The 23,057-nt window shown below is 35.3% G+C and overlaps 1 protein-coding gene across 5 annotated transcripts in view; it reads right to left on the bottom strand.

The window, feature by feature from the left end:
• HECTD1 (HECT domain E3 ubiquitin protein ligase 1) overlaps positions 1–22,512 on the bottom strand; it is a 79,429-nt gene extending 56,917 nt beyond the window's left edge. For all 5 annotated transcript variants that reach the window (XM_036238606.1, XM_016123601.2, XM_016123599.2 and 2 more), the window contains exons 1-3: positions 22,374–22,512; positions 20,803–21,063; positions 1,307–1,541 (exon numbers count right to left, since the gene is read on the bottom strand). In XM_036238606.1, coding sequence (XP_036094499.1) covers positions 1,307–1,541; positions 20,803–20,942 — 375 coding nt within the window. In that variant the 5' untranslated portion in view covers positions 20,943–21,063; positions 22,374–22,512. The remainder of the gene's footprint in view (positions 1–1,306; positions 1,542–20,802; positions 21,064–22,373) is intronic.
• Between the last annotated feature and the right edge of the window lie 545 nt (positions 22,513–23,057).

Here is a 23,057-nt window from a genome sequence, read left to right as displayed (position 1 = left end):
AAAGTGTGAGGAAGATATTTTCAGGGTTCCTTGAAAACTTTTTCATAATAATATTAAAACAGTAATTGTCTTTTTCATTCTCAATCTCTCAGGAGTAGAGTAGAATTTTCTAGAAGCTAATGTGAAGTGTGATACAGGAACTAAATGCAGAAGCAGATATGAGGATTCAGCTGTCTTCTATTAAGCCAGACACTTTTTAAAGATACTTGCAAAAATGCTTAAGAATGCTGCTCTTCTGATATTCTATTTGTTCAGGAAATAGTTACTTTCACTAAAAATGTAATGCATGTTAACATGTAATGAGTATTATTTTCAGATAGAGTAATAAATATTTTTAATTTGTTTTAATATTTAATACAGTAAATATAAATAGATATAATCTACATAAACAAAGACTCTTTGGGGGTCCTCAATAATTTCAGACTTGTAAAGGGATCTGGAGACAAAAAGTTTAAAAATTGCTGACCTAGAGCAACAAGAATACTAAAAAGAATGAAACATGAATCATAAAAAAATTATGTAAAATCTAAATGCATTCATAAGTAGTTCCAATAAACTACTGACCCAGTATTGATGCCTTTAGAGTCACATAAAGTTTACAATTAGCTACACCTAAAAGAGTAAAATAGTTAAATCCATGGGCCCTACAACCAGACTTCCTAATCTTCAAATTTATAATCTCCAAATCTTGGCTTTAACACTATTTGCATCACCCCAGACTAGTCACTTAACCTCAGTATGCTTGAATTTTCTTCACTTATAAAATAGAAATGTATAAGCAGTACCTAACACAGTGAGTTGTATTAAGATTAAATGAGTCAGATAAAGTTGTACACCTGAAATTTATATTAATCAATAAATGTCCAATTATTATCAATATTAACCAACAATAAATTGTCTTAAAAATGATTACATGAGTTAATACATATGAAGTGTTTAGTATAATAGCTAGCACTGGTAGTCAGTGTTAGATGTCATGGTGGAGGTTATTACCATTTTCGTACAAAATCATTTTGGCTGAGAAAAGGGACAACCTATCTCAAAAGTGTTATAGTGGCTACCAGGAACTGAAGAGCACTGAGGCAGCACCGAAGAAAATTATCACTGACCTACAAGTTTCCTTCAAAAATAAGATTTCTTTCCCCAAGCCATATGGAATCTCCTACTGTGTAACAAGGGCTGTGACCTCCACTGTTCTCAATCAGTTTCAGTAAAGTAAGACTGATGATTCAAAGTTTATTTTATTAGCAAAATATATTTTTTATTCTCTAAGTGATTTTCAAATGGACCAATACATAAGACTTACCTTTACACATTGTTCAGCTAAGTCTCTGCTAGTCCTGTTGTTAAGTTCGACCACAACCAAACGATTACAAAGTGCTTTTATAGCTCCATCTACCCCAACAATCCTTCGGGTGCATTCTGCAGATACATCCAGGTAGTATGTTATGGCACGGGCTGTTACCTCTAACACGTTGTCTGGAGCACTTTCATCAAGAAAAATTTTGCAGAGGGCTGGTAAGAAAGTGCGAGGAGGACATCTGTAGTAAAAGAAATTACATTAAACCTAGAATTACTAAATTCTTAACATCAAAATAGTATCAAAATAATAGATAATAAAATTAAACATAATACGTCATGCTTAATACTGTGTCTATGTGTGTATTAGGTAATATTTCTCACATAGCTTTTGATTCTATAACAATATTCAGATGCTAATTTCATCATTGCTGAAAATATCAAGTTGTAAACAGTTTATAAAATAGGAGCATTAACTTGAAACCATACTAAAAAAATTTCCTATTCAATTCTCAGCTCCAACATCAACTGTTCTGCAAAAACCTCTCCTAACCTCCCCAAATACGTATGTGGTACTTTCGTGTTCCTAAAACCTCATAAAAACAGTACCCACACTGTTTAATGTATCACTTTATTTCCTTATTTACATTGAGAGTTCCTGAAGGCCAGGGACATTGTTCAATTCATATTTTATCAGAACGAATGATTTGGGGTTCAACAAGCCAGGATAAAACAGAATAACAGCTGTGTAACCATTCTGGTTGTTTCCTCATTTGTAATACAACGATAATATCTAAACAATAACTACTTTATATTAATGATATGAAGATTAAATGAAATTATATACATTAAACACTTAGCTCAGTACCTTGGTACCATATTAAACTAATTAACTTTAGTTCCCCTTCCCTCCTATGAACAGTCTAATGTGCGCTATATAAACCTGCGTAAGTTTTAATGAAAGCAGAATTTTTGAGGTATCAATATCCCCTATATTTAATCAAAATTTAAAATATGAAAGAGTATAATTTATATTTAGTAGAAATATCAGTTATATTAGATGAAACACATTATTCTAATTCCTCTGCACAGACTAAATTTTAAATGGGCTATGGTAACAGTACTCTCCACATTGTAATTATTTTTCTTCTAATTTTTAATGTGTGTGATGTCTTTAGCAGCTTTTTAAAAATATCTGCATGAACCTCAAAGTAACTCTACTCTTTAAAATCTGCTTAGATGTTCATAACTTAAGGGGTCCAGTAGCAGGAATTTATCAAAGATCTTAAAAGCTCTCTTACATTCATTGACTGACCAGACACTGATTAAACACAGGCGGTTTTTATGAACCAGCAACACTGGCAATACTACGTGTCAAGTAGTCACCTGTAATTTTTCTGAAGAGGAAATGCTTTGAGGCTAGAAGACAGATCCCTTAGTTTGTTGGTAAGATCAGAGGACTGACTAGCATATCAGAATTTTAAAGCATTTTTGCTGTTTTCTACATATACATATGTAATAAACCAAAGGGAGGAGAAGAGAGCATATAAGTGTTAATACTACTGAGGAACAGCATACATAGTCTTAAAAAGTAATGTTTTTTTTCCCTTTATAAAATAGTAGCTTTTGGGTAAAGAATAAATGTTAAAGTTGACAGTCCTTGAATCGAATGACAAGAATGAATCTACTACTGTATGCTTTACATTAAAAATAATTCACCTATATTTCTTATCCAGTGCAAAAACTGCACACCAAAAAATAAACAAAATTTAAGAGAAACTTTTAGTATAACTTTCTGTATTTCATGGGGAAATGTAGTACATATTTGCTAATTTAAAAAAAAAAAACGGAAAGTTCTAAACATAGGCTCTCAAATTTTAATTGTGATCAATTTTATTCTAAGAGAAAAATAATGATGGTCTGCATACATAGGAGCTTATTTCATGTGAGCTATAATGAAAACCCATTTAGTGAACTTGTTAAAGGTACGATAGAAAACATCTGTTGTACTATTGGCTATTAGGAGGAAAAATTGTTTTTCTAGCTCTTGAGTTACTTTTCAACAATGAGAAGGTATTTAAGCACATTCATAAACATAAATATACAAACATACATAAATATTAAAAAAAAAACTAATTTTTCAATTTAGAACCAAAGCAAGTCACAAAAAATAATATAAGCTATAACTTAAGCAGAGGTAGGAGAAAACATGCCAATATTAATTACTGAATTTTAAAAAGTTTACAATACTTAAAAGAACTATGGTTATATTACTTGAAAGTACATATTGAAACTAAAATTACTAACAAGTTTTTCCTAACATACTCTGCTGGATATCCTGCTTTAATATAGCCATTATAATATAATCACGTAAGACCTTAAAACTGTCTTTTTAGTTGTTTGTTAGAAAATTCCTTAGTATCAAAGAAACTCTAAATTCATAGAAAATTCACCTTGGTCTTTGAATTCAATTTGAGCTTTAGGGTTATTCAACAAGCACTTAACTACCTTCCATTAGCAAGAACCTCAAGTCCTTTGCCTTCTTCCTGGGCTACAAACATAACCACAACATTCCTAGGTCTGAATTCATGTCAAAAGAGATTAACTAAAAACAATATTTACATAATCAGGAAAACTGATCTCATTATAAATTTATGATCGCTAGCCTTAAATGAGCAAAATGTTCAATAATACTGCTATATTTCTTCCACTATGTGCAATGAGTATTTCATATCTTTTTCAATTTTCTCTTGATTTTGACTCCCTTGATTTTCCATGGGAGCCTGTCCTAAGCTTTCTTCTCTTCTCTCTCTAGTTGATCTCATCTATGCCTTTAGTTCATACACACCGTGAGCATAAATCTCGTCTACATACTATGAAAACTCCCAAAATGTTATCTCTACCTCCAACCAACTCATTTCACTATCTCTATTCAGGATTATCACAAGCATCTTAAAATGAGAGCAATCAAAAAACAAAACTCCCATTATGTACCACTACCCCCAAATTGCCATCTTTATAAAGTTCACCATCTAGAAAGCCAGTTTTTTTCCCTTCATTTTTATCACATTATATATCCAATCCATCAGTTAAATCTCACCAGTTTTCTCTCTAAAATATATCCTTAATTTGTTCACTTCTCACCACATCCTCTGTTACACTCTTAATCTAAGCCAACTTCTAACTCTTGTTCGAACCACTGAAACAGCCACTTAGACATCCCCCATAAGAGATAAGTCTAGCACCAGTGTTGAGGAGGGTATCTCTACAGCGAGGAGAGGGTCAGTATGGCATAGGATGTCACAGCATGAGGAAGGTGAAGAGGGCATCTGCTCAGAGGAATGCCTCAGTAACAGGCAACTGATACGCATAAGGGAAATGATCCAATCACTATATTAAGGATAATGGAAACCAAGTTTCTGACTGCAGAATAGAGTAGCAAAATTAGAAAGAGAAAACTTGAATGAACCCTGTGGTGTTATATTGGAACTGGGGGTATTAGTATAAACTCATGATTTTCAACAGATGGAAATAGATAGAAAAATAAAGATGCTAATGTGTGCTGATCTCTCTGCCTAAAATACTTTTCCCTTAACTCTTCCCATTGCTGGATCTTTGTCAACATTCCTATTTCAGCCTAAATGTCACTGTCTCAGCTTTCAGACTTACACTTCCTAACTACCCAAAACAGGACTCCTGTTTTTTTTTTTTTTGTCTTAATTTATTTCGCAATTTACATTTTACTTTTTGTTATCCACTGTATTCTCTCCTAAAAGCCTGTAAGCTCTGCAGTGGGGATTTCTTACAGAACCCAGCAGGTTTGTCTGCACATAGGAGACACTCAAGTTTTGTTAAATGACTGATATCAAGAAAAAATAAGAGTCTGTTTGCTTATGGAAAGAGAAGCCAAGAAAAAAGAATTCCATCATCTCCCTTACCAAACTACTTCTCCACCCCACATAAATTTATTCTGGCCCAACCCTTATCAAATAACCTACTTCCCCCTACCCGCCCATTACCGCCTCACATCACTCCACCACACAAAAAAAAGTGAAACCATTTCCATCTTTTTATACTCTAACAAAATGACAAGTTTAGACTATAGCCCCAATTGCTCTCCTAAATCCCAGAACTGCAGACCCAAATGCCTCTCTCCCTATTCACCTATCACCATGTGAAGATGTTTCAGGAACTATCAAATACAACTTACCCAAAACTAAACAGTTTCCCTATCAAAAACCACATCATTTATTCTTTAACCTACGATCAACACCACTCACTTACGTAAAAATCACAAAATACTTCCTAACTCCTGTTTCTCAAATACAAAATCTAATACCTAATCTTGATGGTTTTACCTCTTAAGTGTGTTTAGTATCTGCCCCTTCCTTTGAATTCCAACCTTCACTATTTCTTACCTGGATTATTACTGCAACAGCATCTTAAGGAGAACCTCTCACTAGACTCCCCAGTCCATTCACTACTCTAGCACCAAAGTTATTTTTCTAAAATACAAATCTGATATTGTAACATCCTGCTTAATTTCTCATCAGTTCCCCTACTACTTTGAGGATAAAATCCAAATTCATCATGATTACAATCTCATCTGTCCTCAGCCTCATTCATTGCCCCTCTCTGCTCCACACACAAACACTCCACTCCTGCTTTACCAAACAGAATTACTCATTATTTCCAATCTAAAGTTTCCAGATTCTCATCTCCTTACACATGTCCCCTCTGTAAGAAACAATCTTATCCCTTTCTCTTCTTTTTCACTTGTATTCTTTTCAAGGCAATTTTTTAAATTAAATTTTAAAATTTCCAGAAGACTCAGGTCAGAAAGTACCTCCTCTAGGAAGCCTGCCTAAGACCAACCTCACTACCCATTCTGAATTCTGTTCCTCTTGTGTGGCTTCAGAGAGCATTCAGTGAAACCCATCTATAAAAAGCATCCATCAAACTATATTATATTTTGCCATTTACCTGTCTCGTCCATGAAAACATGAGCTACTTGAGAACAGGGTCTATACCTTATCTATTTTCCTACAACCAAGCCCAGTAATTTTTATCTAGTGGGCACCTAAATATTTAATAAATGAATGCATGAAAATAATCAGTCTCAAGAAATTCAGTTTAACAGGGAGAAAGACAATGTAAATATAATGATTGCCATAATAAAAACCTAAAAGTAGGTTAATGAAAAGTGCTGAAGGAAAGCTCAACTCAGGGAATTTACAGAAAGAGGGACCTCACAAAAACGGAAAAGTTTGAGTTAAGTCAAGGTATTCTCTGACTTGAAGAGTCATTACAAAGATTTAGGATAATGTATATAAAATACGTAATACAGGGTTCAGGAAATAAAAGATTCTGAATAAACCATATGGTAGAAGTTGGCCAAGAAGACAAGTTCATGCATTCTAAGTAAGAATAGCATGTGCAAAGGATGGAATCTCATGAAGAATTATATTATCCCCCATCCCACATATCCATATATTCTTTTTTATAATGTTATTTTGATACTCTTCCAACCCTTTGAATCTGAGCAGATTTATGATTATAATGAAAGTGACCACTTTGTGACTTCTAAAGCTAAACCAATAAAAGTTTCTACTGGCTTCTCTTGGTATTCTTCCTCTTGGAACATAGACACCATGCTGTGAGGAAGCCCAAGTAGACACACTATAAGGCCAGCAGGTGTTCCAACCAGATCCCAGCCAGAAAAAGCCAATATTCAAGGCATATGAAAGAACAAGTCACCAGATGATTCCAGTGCCTGATCATCAAGCTTTTGTTATTTACAAGTAGGATCATACTACCCTATAACTTGTTCATTACCTTAATCAGTGTTATATCCACCTTTCTACATTAATACAGATGCAGCTCAATCTTTCTAATGTCTATGTAACATCCAATTTAATGAATAGCCTAGGTTTCCAGTTTTTTACTAACTTGAAACAGTGAACAACGTTAAAGTATATTTCTGCACACCCGTATCAGTATTTATGAAGGAAAGATTCTTAGAAGTGTTTCTGTGTGTCTATTTTTAGTTTGGCAGATATCAAACTTACTTTTAAAGAAGATATTCTGAATGTATAATCCTAACAGAAACATTTAGAGTATCTATTTCCCCATTCCCAGGCCACAAGGAATTTTTACTAAATTGGTAAATATTTAACTTCATTTCATAAAATTTAGCTAGCTATGACGGAATTAACACTTTTACAAACTCTCACCAAGAAAATAGAAAAAGAATCTAAAGTTGTACACACACACACACACACACACTCTCAAGATATAGTCTCTAATTAAAATAGCAAAAGTCATGATAAATTCCAAAATAAATTCAGTCATTCATATTTTATTTCTGCATGTTTGATATAGATTTTATTTCTTTATGGACATGTAGATACAAAATATGAAACTATCACACTGGGCGTCTATTAACATCATTTAAAATTTCACTGAGATTTCTCCTAAAAGATAAAAATTACAATTTACTAACCTACTCATTCGTTCCTCCAAGGAATGAAAACCTGTTAATATTATCTTCAATTAGATTTCCTACAATCAACTCTAAACTTCAAAACCATCAAAACCTCTACCAAAAACAGTATCATTTTGAAGTTAGTTAGAAGATAATTTTATACAAATATGTTTGGCCAGACTTCTAAAAATAATTAAATGTTATTATTCAAACAAATTAGTAAACTTTGAATTTCCCTTATATGTAACTTTAGAGTCAGCAGTTCAAAAAATATGTTATCATGCCAAAATGTATATACAAAGATGCTCACTATGAGCATGTTTTATATTTATATATATATACATATATATATATAACCTTTATCTAATAACAAAGGCCTAATTAAGTATAGACACATAATAGAATACAGTATTTTTAACTGTTCAGTAAGAATTTGTTATGATAGAAATACTGTTTGGTAGAAATAATAAGTAAAAGGGAAAAAATGATATCCATTATGGTGTTCATCGTGAGAGAGGAAACTATAGCAAAAACTTAAAATGGGTAATTTCTAGATGGTGCAATTATAATTTTCATTCTCTAAACTTTGATTTTTCCAAATTTTGAAACTAAAGTATGAATGTAAAGTCTGGGGCTAGTCAACTGGAGTAAGCTTATTACAGCCTGTCTCTCCCAATGATTACAACCAATAACTTGGACAGAACACAAAAAAAGCAACTATCTGAGGACTCTGAAAAATAGACAACAGCAGATGTATTCGGGAAGGAAGTTAAAACTTAAATAATGACCTTTGATGGAAGTGAGTTTCAAGGGCTTTTTTCCTCTCCTCTTTTCCAGTTTTGACTCCTGGATAGGCTAAGTCCCAAAACTATATAGCAGAAGCACACAACAAAAACTCTGAAAGGACCAAGAAAAAGGAGTGTCTGTGAGCCAGAGGGTATGGGGAGAAATTCCTGGGGTTTTTTCCTCCCAGCCTGGCCCCAAGGCCAGCCCCAGGAATAAGCCTTTGACTAAACCCTGAGTGACATGTGCACAGTACAGTGGAGGTGCCACGTACACCTCCAGCCCAGAAGAACTGAGAACTAAGAAAAGGAACTCCTGTGGTCAAAAAACCACATGAGAGGAATCCTATTATTTTCTTCTCTCTTTTCTCTCACTACTTACACCTTCAGCGAAGCTCCAGTTGCAGAAAGTGTATGACAGCACATGGGGGAAGAAGGGAAGAGGGTCGAGAGAAGTGTGGCTAAAACTCTAAGAGAAGACCTGCTTTCTAGCTAGGACACTAGTAAAAAGGGCTCCTGGTAGCCAAAAGATATAAGGGAAATCTCAGAAAAAGTTAGAAAAAGGATCCCTGACACAAGTCCCGAGCTCACCTCCAAATTGTACATGTGGAAGACAGAGCCAATAACTTTAACAACTGAATTATGATATAATCACGCAAGTTCCAGACTAAACTCTGAGTGATACATGCACAGAATAGAACCAAACATCGTAACAAAGGCATTGAAACCACTGATATTGGAACCATCCGTTCACAGAGCAAAATAGAACTTACAATCTAATCTTCCCAGGTTGACTGCATGACAAAACAAACAACAAAATCCACATATTCCAGAGGATTTTTATAAAAACCAGAGTCCCGAAATACAATATTTCAACTGTCTAGGATAAAATCCAAAAGATCTTGAAACAAAAAGAATCAGTACAATTTGATCTATCCAATTCAAGAAAAAAACAGTCAACAGATTTAAGCCTGAGACAGACAACCTAGATGTTAAAATTACTAGAGAGGACCCTAAATCAGCTATGATAACTACACTCCATGAGGTAATAAATGTGAACATTCTTGAAGTAACTGGAAACAGCTGCTTTCGACAGAGAACACAGAAAGTGTGAAAAACAATCAAATGAAAATTTCAGAAATTAAAAATAAATTTGTGGGGTAAAAAACTCACTGGATGGGCTCAAAAACAGAATGAGGATGACACAGTCAGTGAACGGGAGGACAAATCAGTAAAAATTACCTTATTTGAAGAACACAGAAAAAGGATTGGGGGCAGGAGGAGAGAGTCCTAGGGACCTGAGGGAACATATCAAAAAGCATAACATTTCTCACTGGACTCCAAGAAAAGAAGGAAAACAACTGGTTCAGAAAATAGATTTGAAGAGGAAACTTCCCAAATTTGTTGGAAGACATACAGATTCAAGAAGCTCAACAATCCTCAACAAACAACAAATTCAAAGACAACCATGAACAGATAAATCATAATCAAACTGCAAAAAATACTGAAAGCAGCAAGAGGAAAACAACACAAAGAAACAAAGCTTAGAATGAATGCAGATTTCTCATCAGAAACCATAAAGGCCAGAAGAGAGTGGAATGACATCTTTAAAATAATGAAAAAAACCCTGCCACTCTTAAACTCTATATCCGGCAAAAGTATCTTCTCAGCATGAAGGCAAAATAAGACATTCTCAGATGAAGAAAAACAAAGAGACTTCATCACCAGCAGACTTCTCCTAAAAGAAATGCTAAAGAAGGTTCTTGGGGATGAAATAAAATGATATCAGAGAGATAACATGGAACTTCAGGAATGAAAGAAGAGCAAGAGAAAAGATAAATATCTGGTTAAATGGAATAGATTGTTTTTCTCTTATTAAATTGACTACTAAAAGCAAAATGATAACACTGTATCTTGAGATTATCAAAGTATATAGATTTAATACGTATGAAAACTATAACATAAACAGAGAAGGTGGTAAAGGGATCTACACGGTTTACTTTAAAGGGTAAAATATTAACTCTAAATTAACTGCAATCCCTAAAGCAACCACTAAAAAATACAGAGACATAAAATACCAATAAGTAAATTAAAATAGAATGCTACAGAATATTCAAAGGAACAGAGAAACAAAACAAGAAACAGAACAAAAAACAAAAATCGAAATGTTAAACGTATCCAAACATACCAAAAATTACACTAAATGTTAATGTTCTAAACTCACCAATTAAAAACAGATTGCCAGATTAGATTTAAAAAAAACACAAGCCAGCTATATAATGTCTATAAGAAACTGATGTTATTTAATGACATAAATTGACTAAAACTATAAGGATGGAAAAAGGTTTACCAAAAAAAACACTATCAAAATAAAGCTTGAGTGGCTATATTTTTATCAGGCAAAGTAAACTTCAGAACACGGAAAATTACCAGAGATTAAGAGGGATATTATATAATGATAAAAGGGTCAATTCACCAAGCAAACTTAATCTTAAAAGCACCTAAAAGGGCTTCAAAATACATGCAAAAACAGAGAACTGTAGAGAAATAGGTAAGTGAACAATTATGCTTGGAAACTTCAAAATCTCTCTCAGTAACCTACAAAACAAAATAGAAAACCAATAAGGATAAAAACTGAACGATTTAATCTGACACTTGTAGAACACTTCACTCAACAACAGAATTCACGTTCTTCTCAAGTGCATGTTTGTGGACCATTCATCAAAAATAGACCATATTTGGGGCCATAAAATGAGTCTTAAAAAGTTTTAAAAAATTAAAATATGAAGTAGGCTCTATGACAATAGTAACACAAAAATCTGGGAAATCTCCCAAAATTTGGAAATTAACACACTTTTCAATAACCCAAGGGTGAAAAAGAGTTTCAAAGAAAATTTCAAAATATTTTGAAGCAAATGAAAATGAATATACAACATCAATTAAAGCAGAAAAGAAAAATTTATAGTATTAAATGCTTATATCAGAAAAGGTTTCAAATCAGTGACCTCAACTTCCATCCCAATTAGAAAAAAATGAGCAAATTAAATACCAAACCAACACAGAAGCAGAAGTAAATAATACAGAGCAGAAATAATGAAGCTTAAAACAGAAAAAGAGAAAATAAATGAAAACGAAAGCTAGTTTTTTGAAAAGATTAATGCAATTGATAAATCTCTAGCCCAAATGATCAAAAGATAAAAATAATCAATATCAGGATGAAAAGAATTATCACTACAGACTGTACAAACATCCAAAGGATAAAAAGGACTACTACAAACAACTCTATACCCATACATTTTAATTTATGTAAAACAGACCAATTCCTTGAAAGACATACTACTAAAATTCACTCAAGAAGAATTAAGAAACCTGAACAGTCCTCTATTTCAGAAACTGAATTAGGAGTAAAGACCTTCAAACATATCAATTTAATAATCTTTTATGGACTATGCTTTTGGTGTTCACTTAAGAAAAATTTGCTAGGGTCACAAAGGATTTTTTGTTTTCTTCTAGAAGTTTTATAGTTTATAGTTTAATTCTATGATGCGTTTTGAGTATATTTTTGTATATGATGTAGAGTATGGATCAAAGTTAATTTTTCCTTTTTGCATATGGATATCCAACTGTTCCAGCTCCCTAAAAAACTATCCTTTTTCCTCTTAACTGCCTTTACACCTTTATTGAAATAAGCTATTTATATATGTGAGTCTATTTCTGAACTCTCTATTTCATTGATCTTTATACCAATAACACAGTCTTGATTACTATAGCTGTTTAATAAGAACTAAAATACAGTAGCATTAATTCTCCAACGTTGTCAAAACATTTTGACTAGTCTACTATGTACTTTGTATTTCCATATGAATTCTGAAATCAGTTCATCAATTTCTACATCTTGTCAGACTCATCTCTAAGAATTTTAGAAGATCTGAAAACAGCATACACAGAAATCTGTATGCTGTTTGTAGCAACTTTAGTAATAATCACCAAAACAAGAAAAATTCAAATGTCCTTCAAGAGGTCAATGGAAAAACCATCTGCAGTACACCCATAAAATGGAATACTATTCAGAAATGAAAGGGAAGGAACTATTATATACACAGCAACACAGATGACTCTCAAATGCAATATACTACATGAAAGAAGCCAGTTCCAAAAGGCTATACACTATAAATATGATTTCATTTACCAGACATTCTGAAAAAGTCAAAACTACAGTAACAGAGAACAGACCACTGGTTGCCAGGCACTGAGGTGAGCACTGAGGTGAGCAGAGGGTTTTTAAGTTCAGAGAGACATTGATAAGAAATGTTTCGGAATGGAACTGTTCTGAATTTCCATTATGGTGGTAGTTACACAACTCTATACTAATCTGTCAAAACTCAAACTCAAATTTAAATGAATTTAAGAAAAAATCAAATATCATGCATATAATAATCACAGCCCTCCCTGAATAGTGCTAAAAGTATCCATCAACAGCACAAAATTTTATACACATTTAAACAATTAAAGAGTTATTCAAAATTTTAAACTTCCTATTTACCTCTTACATTACAGGTAGAAATTATTTTTAGATATTAAACCCAGTATCATAGTATAATACCAATTTATTAGGAAACTTTAAGATCACTCAGTCTATACAGACCTGTCAGACCAGTCAATCACATAAAAGATAAGAATCTTCAGATGAATCCAAATTTAAATAATGGTTTCCAAAATGCTACCTGCAATGACATCAGAATCTTTCCCTGATGAAAACAGAGATAAGTAACTTCAAACAAGAACAAAAAAAGTTTCATGAGGTTCCAAAGAGAAAGAATGTTCCCTGGGAACTGTAATAGTTTCTACACAATAACTATCATATGCTTTTTCCAGACTACAGCACTTGGACTTGGGCCAAAATTTCAGATTTACAATATAAAAAAATTTAACTTTTTTAAATATAGGAAGTTATCTATTGCTGCAATATTTTACTGAATAGTCTATAAATTGGGTGCTTCCTTTATTAAAAAACTAAGAATTTTAACTGTAAAAGTAATAAATTTGGTTTTTTGAAGATTATTAATAACATCTTTTGAAATATTTCATCTGCTCCCAGCCTTGACTCTCTGTATTGCTCAATTAAAAATAACTCGACACAGCAGTTGAAAATATGGCCTTCCCTCTCAAAGAAAAAGGAGCAAGTCAAAGTCCAATATGTAGACTTGCTTTCCTCCTATTAAAATACACGCACAAACCTAACTGCAATTCATTCAACAAGTATCTATTGAATGCCTTTTTATGCCAAGTATTATGTGCTTGTTGGGGGGCGGGGGCGGTGTTAAGATACAAAGACAAACAGGACAGTGCTGGGCTCTGAAGAACTCAAAGGTCTCATGACTCAGCCAACAAGTATGCAAAGTATACGCATATATTGTTATAAACTAGAAGTGGATTTTTTTTTCCTTTTTAAGGTGACAGATACTTTGGTAAACTTAATAAAAGCTCACTGAAACTCATTATTTATTGGCTCCCTAGAACTTAAGGTTAAGAACACTGACGAGAGAATGCTTCTCATCTTCCAGCACTTCCCTCTACTACCCACTGCAATGAAGCACATACCGTATGTACACAATTGCTGTCTATAGAAATTCACTTATTTAACTTTCTAGGATTGTATGTATTTGATATAATGAACATTTTCTAATCAGAGAAGGAGAGCTATAGGGCTAATCAAACAAAGTAATTACACCTCCCTATAACCCTGCCACTGGGTAGAAGAAAACAAGAATCAATATGGAAAAGGCAAGTACATTAATGCAAGGGGGTAGGGAAAATACATATCGATGCTATCTGTTTCTACTACATACTCCTCAACAAGTTTCATGACTACGGAAATACCATCTATAGGCATTTTAGGCATAAATGGAAAACACGCACAATATAAAGAATTTCTTAACCTGTTCAATATCCAGATAATAGCTACTGTATGCCAGGCATTACACTTAGCAATGGAAAAATAAAAGTACTGGTATTATGTGTGTGAGAATGCAGAAAGGTCTTTGAAGGCATTTAAATCTTATTCATTAGGTAAAGAACCTAATGATTTGATGGAACAATCAAATCAATATTTTAAAAGTATAGCCAAGTATACTTCAATAAAGAGCCATAAAAATATTTTAAGACTATAATTCTGGGTAGAGTTAGCTTAGAAGCAGAGATATCTGTTATTAAGCTACTAGCACTATCTGAGCATAATCATTTCCCCATACCAATTCTAGATAATAACTTTTTTAATCTTCTACTTCAGGGAGAAAATAGATGTCATCAGAAAGAAATCCCTTCAACTTTTTACCATCAAATCTAAAACATCTGCATTTAACCTCTGCACCTTCCCAGTTTTACAATAAGGAACACACTACCTAACACTTATCTATCAGCGGATCAGAGTTCTGCTACTCAATGTGGGGTTTTTCTGACTAACAGCTTCAGCATTATCTGGAAGCGTATTAGGAATGCAGAATATCAGGCATCACACCAAAGCAACTGAATCACAATTATGCACATTAACCCATTTCCCACTGGCCCTGAGAATACTCGGTGGGCGGCACTTGAGGCTGCAGCGTTTACCCAGAAATACCTTGCCAATTATAGTCCTAACCTTACCCTCAAGGTTTACCATGAAACATCTTATTTTTATTATTATTTTTGCATCACTCTAGTATATCGAGAGCATTTGGAAACAAATGAAATCATCCTATTTATAACATTCTGTTTTTAGTAGTGGTATTTCCATTTACAAAATATGGTAATTCTCAATCGCTGAAAATGTCAGATCCTAGAAAACATAGCATTCCTATGCATGATGTTAACATTCTCAAACAGTTGTTAGTTGAAGATTCATTTGATGAATCCAGTTTATGTAAACATTTGTTACATTAGGATTAGAGACAAGTTCTGCTTAGAAATAACTCCAAGGACAGTTTTTATATTTTATTTTCACATTGAAAACCAGTCAGATTTGCTTGAGCCTCAAAGAGAATGTTTATGTAAAATTAAATTAATGCAGGCAGTGAACTGCACCTTTTTTTTCCTAAACGGGAATTGGATTAAAGTTTTAAAAGCACTGCTCCTGACAAAAGCCAATTCTCTCCCAGTTTCTCAGAAGCCTCACACTATGGATTATCTATTCTGGCTCTCCGACCTTTAAAAGAAAAAGCCCTAAACCCCATTCCAATGTCTCAAAAAAGTTTGCCAAACTCCCTCTCTCCATTTCTTCAAGTCCTATTTACTTCTCAATCCATTCAAATCTGCCACTCTTCCCATTCCACTCAGCCCTCATTGAGATCAATGACCTTGAGAATGCTCCTAAATGCAAAAGACACCTTCTGGTCTTCACCCTACTTGACCTCTCACCAGTATTCTACACGATTGTCCTTTATCTTCTTGAATCATTTTCTTTCCTGTGTTGACATGTAAACTAATGATGCAAAAGCAATGGTGGATAAAAACTGCTCCTGCATAAGCATGAATCAAGGCAGCACCACTAAACTGTACTACTAGTTTGTACTACCAAGCTCTGGCATGGGAAAAGAAAAGCCAGTTTCACTACAGAATAATCTTAATGAAGCAAAAAACTATTAATTTTACTAATCTCAATCCTCAAGTACATATATATCTTTTTAATATTCTACTGAAGGAAACAGGAAGAAAGAATAAGCACTTCCGCATACCGAAGAATGATGGTTGTGTCAAGGAAGAGTCTTTGTACAACCTTTAGAGAGCTGGACTAGCTAGCCACTTTTTTCATGTAACACCATTTTTATTTGAAAGAACTTCAGATGAACTGTGGTTATTCAGACTTGGATATCTGGCAAACATTTTCTCAAAAATTAATGAAGTAAGCCTTCTACTTCAAGGAAAACAATTTGACAATATCTGCTGCCAATGATAACTTCCAAATGCTCAAGCAAAAATTAGAATTTTAGAAAACTTGTTATCTGTCACCATGAGCCTGACAGCTTCCCAATACTGTCTGCTGAAATCAGCAGTCATATTAGCAAATGTTTGCAATACTGTAGAATGATATGTCAACATTTGGAATATCTGTATAACTCACAGGCCAATATTTTTCATATGACCAGTGTATGATTTTACTCCTTTAAACATAGGTTAAAAATCCACTCAATGTACAAGACAAATAGATTCTAATGTAACAAGAGTATAAAAAGTTCATTGATATGGCAGAATCCACACTATAACTAACCCCTTAAGAAACTATCACTTTTATAGTTTAGTATGGTATCAAAGGAGAATATTCATGATTATATAAAAATTCATTACAGCATTCCTCTCTTTTCCAACTACATCTATGGAGAATAATTTTTTTCAATCAAAACAATATAATGCAACTAAATGTAGAAGCAGATATGAGAATCCAGTCAAATCCAAACTCATGATCTCAGCCCCTCAAAACATGTTCTTTTTCCAGTGTTATCTCACTGAATGGCATAATCATCCGTTGTAACCTCAGTCATCCACACCTCCTGCTTTCCCATTCTTATATCCAACCAATCAACAAGTCCTATTTTACCTCCTAAATCTATCTCAAATTCACTTTCTACTTTTATAACAACAACCTTCTCCTTCTGGATCATAACCTACCAACTCTATAAGCATCTGTTCTTTCTGTCCTCTCCACCTATCTATTCTATATAAAGCAGGTAACGTTTTTAAAAGATAAATTTAATCATATCTCTCACTTTCACAGAACTTCAATGCCTTGCCATTGCTCTTAAGATAAAACCAAAAGCTTTACTTAATGTGCACCAAGAGACTCCATCTGATCTTGACTCTACCTTCAACACAACCCTCAAGCAACTTTTCCTTTCCCCAGTCACACTAGCTTTCTCCAAGTTCCTCAATCATGTCATATTTAATCCCACTTCAAATTCTTCACACATTGCCTTCCCTTTGAACACCCTTCTATCTCATCTCCTCATACTTCATCTCATAAACTCTTACCCTTCTATCCCTAGAAATCACTTCCTCAAGGCCACTCTGACCATGTCCCTGTTGTATGCTGTCATAGTGCCCTGAACTTTTCCAAGATGGTACTTACTACAGTTTGTAATCACGATTTTATAATTATTTAATAGCTGTCTTCCCTATAAGACTATTAAGCACCATAAGGGCAAAAACTGTACCTGTTCTGGTTATCACAATATCTCTAACACCTGACAAAAAATAAGACCATTTAAAAAGTTAAAAGCCTTGTCCTGTTGTATCATTCATCTTTTACTATAAATATACAACAGGACATTTTTACTACTGTGTTAAACAACTTTGGAATCCAGACTCAAGGCAGTCTTCCTCAGGATCTCTCTCAAAGGATACACTAGGACAATGAGTAATGGTGGGTTGCCTCTAGAGAGGAAAACTGATTAGCCAAGAGACAGGAAAGGGAGAGACTTACTTTTTAATGTATATTCTTTTGTGCCTTCATAATTAAATAAAATGATTATTTTTTAAACAGAGCCTTCTAGTACCTAAAAGCACTATCCCTAATATCCTACCTTCTAGATATTCTGGGGAGATCTTAGATTCCTCCCAGAAAAAAAGAATGACTTTAAATTATATTACATAAAGATTTTGTAGCAAGATCTACAGCTGCCCAGGATTTATCTACTTATAACAATATGTATGATGATTATCTATTTTAATGTGGATGCAAAGTACTCATCATTTATAACATTAAACTTAAAACATATTAAATTTAACTCAATAACATGTCACAGATGAAAACAAAAACTAACCCTGAACCTCAACTTTACTTTCTAGAGCACTACTTTAAATTTAGGCATTAATAAGAAGCATCTCTGCTTCACAGAAAACTTAACATTCCTTAACCTGAAAAAGACTAGCAAAACTGGTTAAAAAAAAAAAAAATGGAGAGGCATGTACTTAAAGAAAAAGAAACACTTTATTATGTGAAAAGCACTGTGCTAGGCATTTTGCAAGTATTATCCCATTTAATCTTCACAAAAACCTGAACCCAAGTCTATCTCATTCCAAAGCCATTACTTCTACCACGCCATCTGCCTTTCCTGACTAAAAAACATATAACTATTAACACAAGCTAATCCAGGCAAAAACATTGAACATACAGAAATCTTTTGCTTTACTCAACATAACTAAGGACTATTTGCTACTATCTTATGAAATCAAGTTAGTATGTTTGATTTTCACCAATAATCAAAATATCACCTTGCTTTTCTCGTCTTATTTGTTGACTGTTTCAAAGAATTTTAAGACTCTACAAAATCAATCAGTTTCATGGAATAAAGTCCCAAAATAAAATTCAAAACTAGATATTTAATAATAATAGCCCACTTAATAGCCCACTTTACTCAAAACACTTTTCACATATTCTTTCCTTTAGTCTTCACATGAAGCCTATCAGAAATAAGATTACAATCATTTTAAAGGAAGAAACTAAGCCTCTCAGAAGCTAAATTACATGTAGTAAACCAAAAATCTGAAGCCAGGACTCTGATGCCATAGCCCATTCTTTCCACCTCACCAGGCTGCCTCTAGTTTAAAAGAACCAAGACCATTTTCCTTGTGACAACAAGAAAATCTGGCTTTAGAACACAGAGCAAACTAAATTTAAAAAAAAAAAAAATTTCACAAATTTAATCAAATGTCTATTTTTGATAGGCCAATTACTGGTATGCTACATTAAACAGGGTTGACCATTCCATTTTGAAATACTCTTTTATCTTCACTTAGTAAATAAAAAATATAAAATGCATGACTTTAATTTCTTCTTTCTTAAAATTACATATCAAATATGTATAAAGCCTGGAAGGGAAAATGGAAAGAATATCAATGTTAGGATAGGAGGATATTATACAGGGATGAGTTTTATATTTTAAAAATTTCCTTTATAACTGTTTTAATATGGTAACACTTTTATTTAAGGCCATTACAAATACCTCTACTATATGTTAGTACTTAATAGAAGATATGAATTGACAGTTGATTTGACTGGCAAGTATGGCTTACTTTTTAAAATGCCAAAAGTAATTCTCAGGTTACTGAAGACCCTCTAATGAATCTATGAATACTCAAAAATCTACTTCACTCTTCTATGAATCCTGCTAAAACAAGTATCAACAGAGAGGCTAACTTATGAGGTACTCAGTTTGTCAATAACAAGAACTAGTTCAAATAAATGGGCCACTAACGGACTATTATTCAGAAATTGTTCATAAAGATTTTTATCATAATAATATACTATATTCATGAGATTTATATCTAAGAATAATTAATCATTCACTTACTAATTCATCTTCAATAATTACTTATTTAAAAAAGTAGACAAAAATACTGTTAATTTAATAATACAGCCTTTATTCTCACCTCAAAGAAATTAAGGTAATTATACCAAATTTTATGTCAACATCTCAAATATTTTCTACTAATTACCTCAAAATGGTATTAAAAAAAACAGAAACATCTGAGTTTTTGTTTAGTCATTACTGGAATTCAAAATTGTAAATAAACAGTAAAAACCAAAAGTGTTTAGCATTCAGAAAAATGATACCAGGCAAGTATCACATAACAGGAAAAACATGGTATTAATGGCCATTCTAGGACTGAATTCTTCTACATTTCTGCACAATTCTACAACATAATCTCTGAATAAAATTGTTTAAACTCTCCAAATTTCAAAATCTGTTTCTACTATTCCAAAAAGTATGCTATATGGGTAACATCCAATTTATAGCCTCAAATAAAATTTACAAACCAATGATTTGCTGTAACAAAAGTATGCTGTGATATGACTTAATACCTATGAAGAAATGGGCGATTCTAAATATATGTTCACTATCAACTGTATTTCCACAGCAATTTTAAATCATTTTCTTAGCAAAGAAATAGCTACCTTTAAAGAAGATAAGTATTTGTAGTTCCCCACTTCATAACCAAGCTATGGGTTAAAATAGCATTTCCTTACTAATCCCTATTCATTCAACAGACATGTATTTGTGTCATAACAATTACTACTACTCAAGTTACTTCACCTACCAATTTTTGTTTCTCAGAAAAGTATAAATTCAAAACCGTGGGTACTTTTAAAAAGATAATTTTTAAACTCACTAAAGAAAATTCTACACAAACTGAAGTTAGCAAATGGTTAAAAATATGTCACTACAGCAACCCCAAAGGAAGATGATGAAGGGATGTACTTACGTTTCAAAACAGCGATCCACGTTGTCAGACATCAAAAGCAGCATGCATAGCTGTTCAAGGGCTATTAGTTGCATGTCCCTTTCATCTCCCTGTCCCATCTGTAGCCATTCCAGCAATGTATCAGGATCCACATCTGCCATGGTTTTTTAAAAGCCTCTTTGCTTAAATTAAAAAACTAAAGGGAAAAAGTCCTTTAAACGTCCAAGGGGTTTAAAATTGTTTCCTTTACATCGGCTACAACCAAATTTTCATGGTGTCCTCCTAGGAATTAGAAAAGAGTTATAAGTGTGTTTAGCTATAGTGCTTAATGCAGTTTTTCAACTACCCTTATTTCTCGAGTTTAACGTTCACATATCCATACTAAATAAAAACCAGTTTTGCACAAGAGTATAAGCTGATTAGATTGCTGCTTAACTGGAAACCAGAGCTGTCTTTGTTAAAGACAGTCAAACAAGCTTCGGATCCCACTTCTGTTATCACCAATGTCTGTGCCAAAAGGCAAAGAACACCTTACTAAAGGTTCTTTTTTTTTTTTCCCCAGCAAACCTATTCCCCCCTCCTCCACTCAAAACTGCTCTTCAGATAAGGGTTAGTAGTTAGAGTCAGTATTTTGAAGAGAGTCTAAGCACTTTGATCCAATCCCCCTCCAAATTAAGTTTCTGCTTTAAAATTACCCTTAATTTAACAAATTCTGCTGAATTTTCAATTTATTGACTGCTATTCTTAATATGTCCAAATACAAACCATAACTAGATCCAAGATCTATCTATGAATAAAGACTTGGTTAAGAATTTTGACAGTCTTGGCAACTGTTCTTAAAAGTTTAAAAAGAAATGCGAAAAGTAAACTGCAATGAACTAACACGTTACGGATCAGAATATAGGCCAATATATGTCCCTCGTTCCCCACAGAATGGAGCAGTTAGTTTAAAAATAATAATACAAAACAGAGTAGCAGCCCCAAGAGGCAAGTCATTACCAGAGCTTATAAGGGAGGACCTAGCTTTGGGTCCCACGTAACCAAGCTGCAGGTGTCTGAATCCAGAGGCAGGTCCCGGTGGTCACCAACGGCGGCGACCAGCAGAGATGACCCAACACTCTGGGCCCAGCCGAGACCCCGCACGGGGAAGCGCAAGCACCACACTCCGGTTTGCCGGCACCAAACCCCGCTAAGTTAGCTACCTGTGTCTCGGAGGAGGGGGAAGTTCTAGAGGAGAAGCAGCAAGCCTCCGTGCCCGTGAGGAGGCCGCCGGGCAGGACAGCGGGTCTCCCGGGAGCGGCGCCCGGAACTCCCGAGGCCCGGCGGGTCGTCCCTGGCCTGGCCAGGCAGCAAACCCTTCTAAAGGGCAAGGGGGGGCCGCCTTGGGCTCTGGCTCGGGCAAGCCGGCCCCCGGCGCGGGCAGGGCCGGGGGAGGGAAACAAAGGGGCTAAGCGGGTGAGTCGGCAGCAGCCCTGCCGACCTAGCCAGGGACCGGGTATTCGCTCGCGGCCCTCCGCCCGGCATCCGGACCCCAGCCCTGGCCCTTCCGACCGCCCTAGGAGCTCCCGCCTCCCCTCCCTTCAAGCTCTTACCGGGCTTGTAGTCCCAAAGCGCTCCAGTCCTGCACCAAGGAGGCCGCGGGCAGAGCCAGGCCCGGCCGCGGCCCTCGAGTTCCCAGGAAGCCGCAGGCCGCGCAGGTCGAGCCGGGTAGGCGGCACAGGAAAAGCTGTGCCTCGTCCCTCCTCTTCCTCTGCGGGGACCTAGTGACGGGGAAGCGAGAGGTTCCCTCGACCGGCGAAAGCCAGCGCACGTCCGGTCCCAGGCACGCGGCTCCGCAGGCCCGGCAGCTCAGAGGCCCGCGCGGTGCTGCCGGCGGCGGCAAGGGGAGGCCGCGTCCATCGCGATGCCGGAGGGAGGAGGGAGGAGGGTCGGGTGAGCTGGGCGGGGAGGCTGAGGAGGGCAGGCTGAGGAGGGCAGCCGGGCTCGGCGGGGGCGGAGCAAACAGGCTCTCGCGGCAGCGACCCTGCTGGCCGCCACGTGGGGCGCTGCAGGTACTGGTCAGCCCGCAGCACTGAGGCGCCAACCCGCCGGGCGTGTCGCCGCCCCTGCCAGGCCGCTCTGGCCCCCGGGGCCTCAGACTCCGTCGGCCTTCCCGACTGGCGCCCCTCTACCCAATGGCCCGGCGTCTTTACGCTTCGCCGTCAATGCGAGCGCGCTCCCAGCACCCCGAGCACACTGGTGCTGACGGCCCAGCTAGTTTCGCGCGGCGTCCACAC

Source organism: Rousettus aegyptiacus, unplaced genomic scaffold (genome assembly GCF_014176215.1).
Source record: "Rousettus aegyptiacus isolate mRouAeg1 unplaced genomic scaffold, mRouAeg1.p scaffold_m13_p_3, whole genome shotgun sequence".
In the NCBI taxonomy this organism is placed as follows: domain Eukaryota; kingdom Metazoa; phylum Chordata; class Mammalia; order Chiroptera; family Pteropodidae; genus Rousettus; species Rousettus aegyptiacus.
The sequence above is the reverse complement of the archived record's forward strand: the minus strand, read 5'-3'. Positions and strand labels throughout refer to the sequence as shown.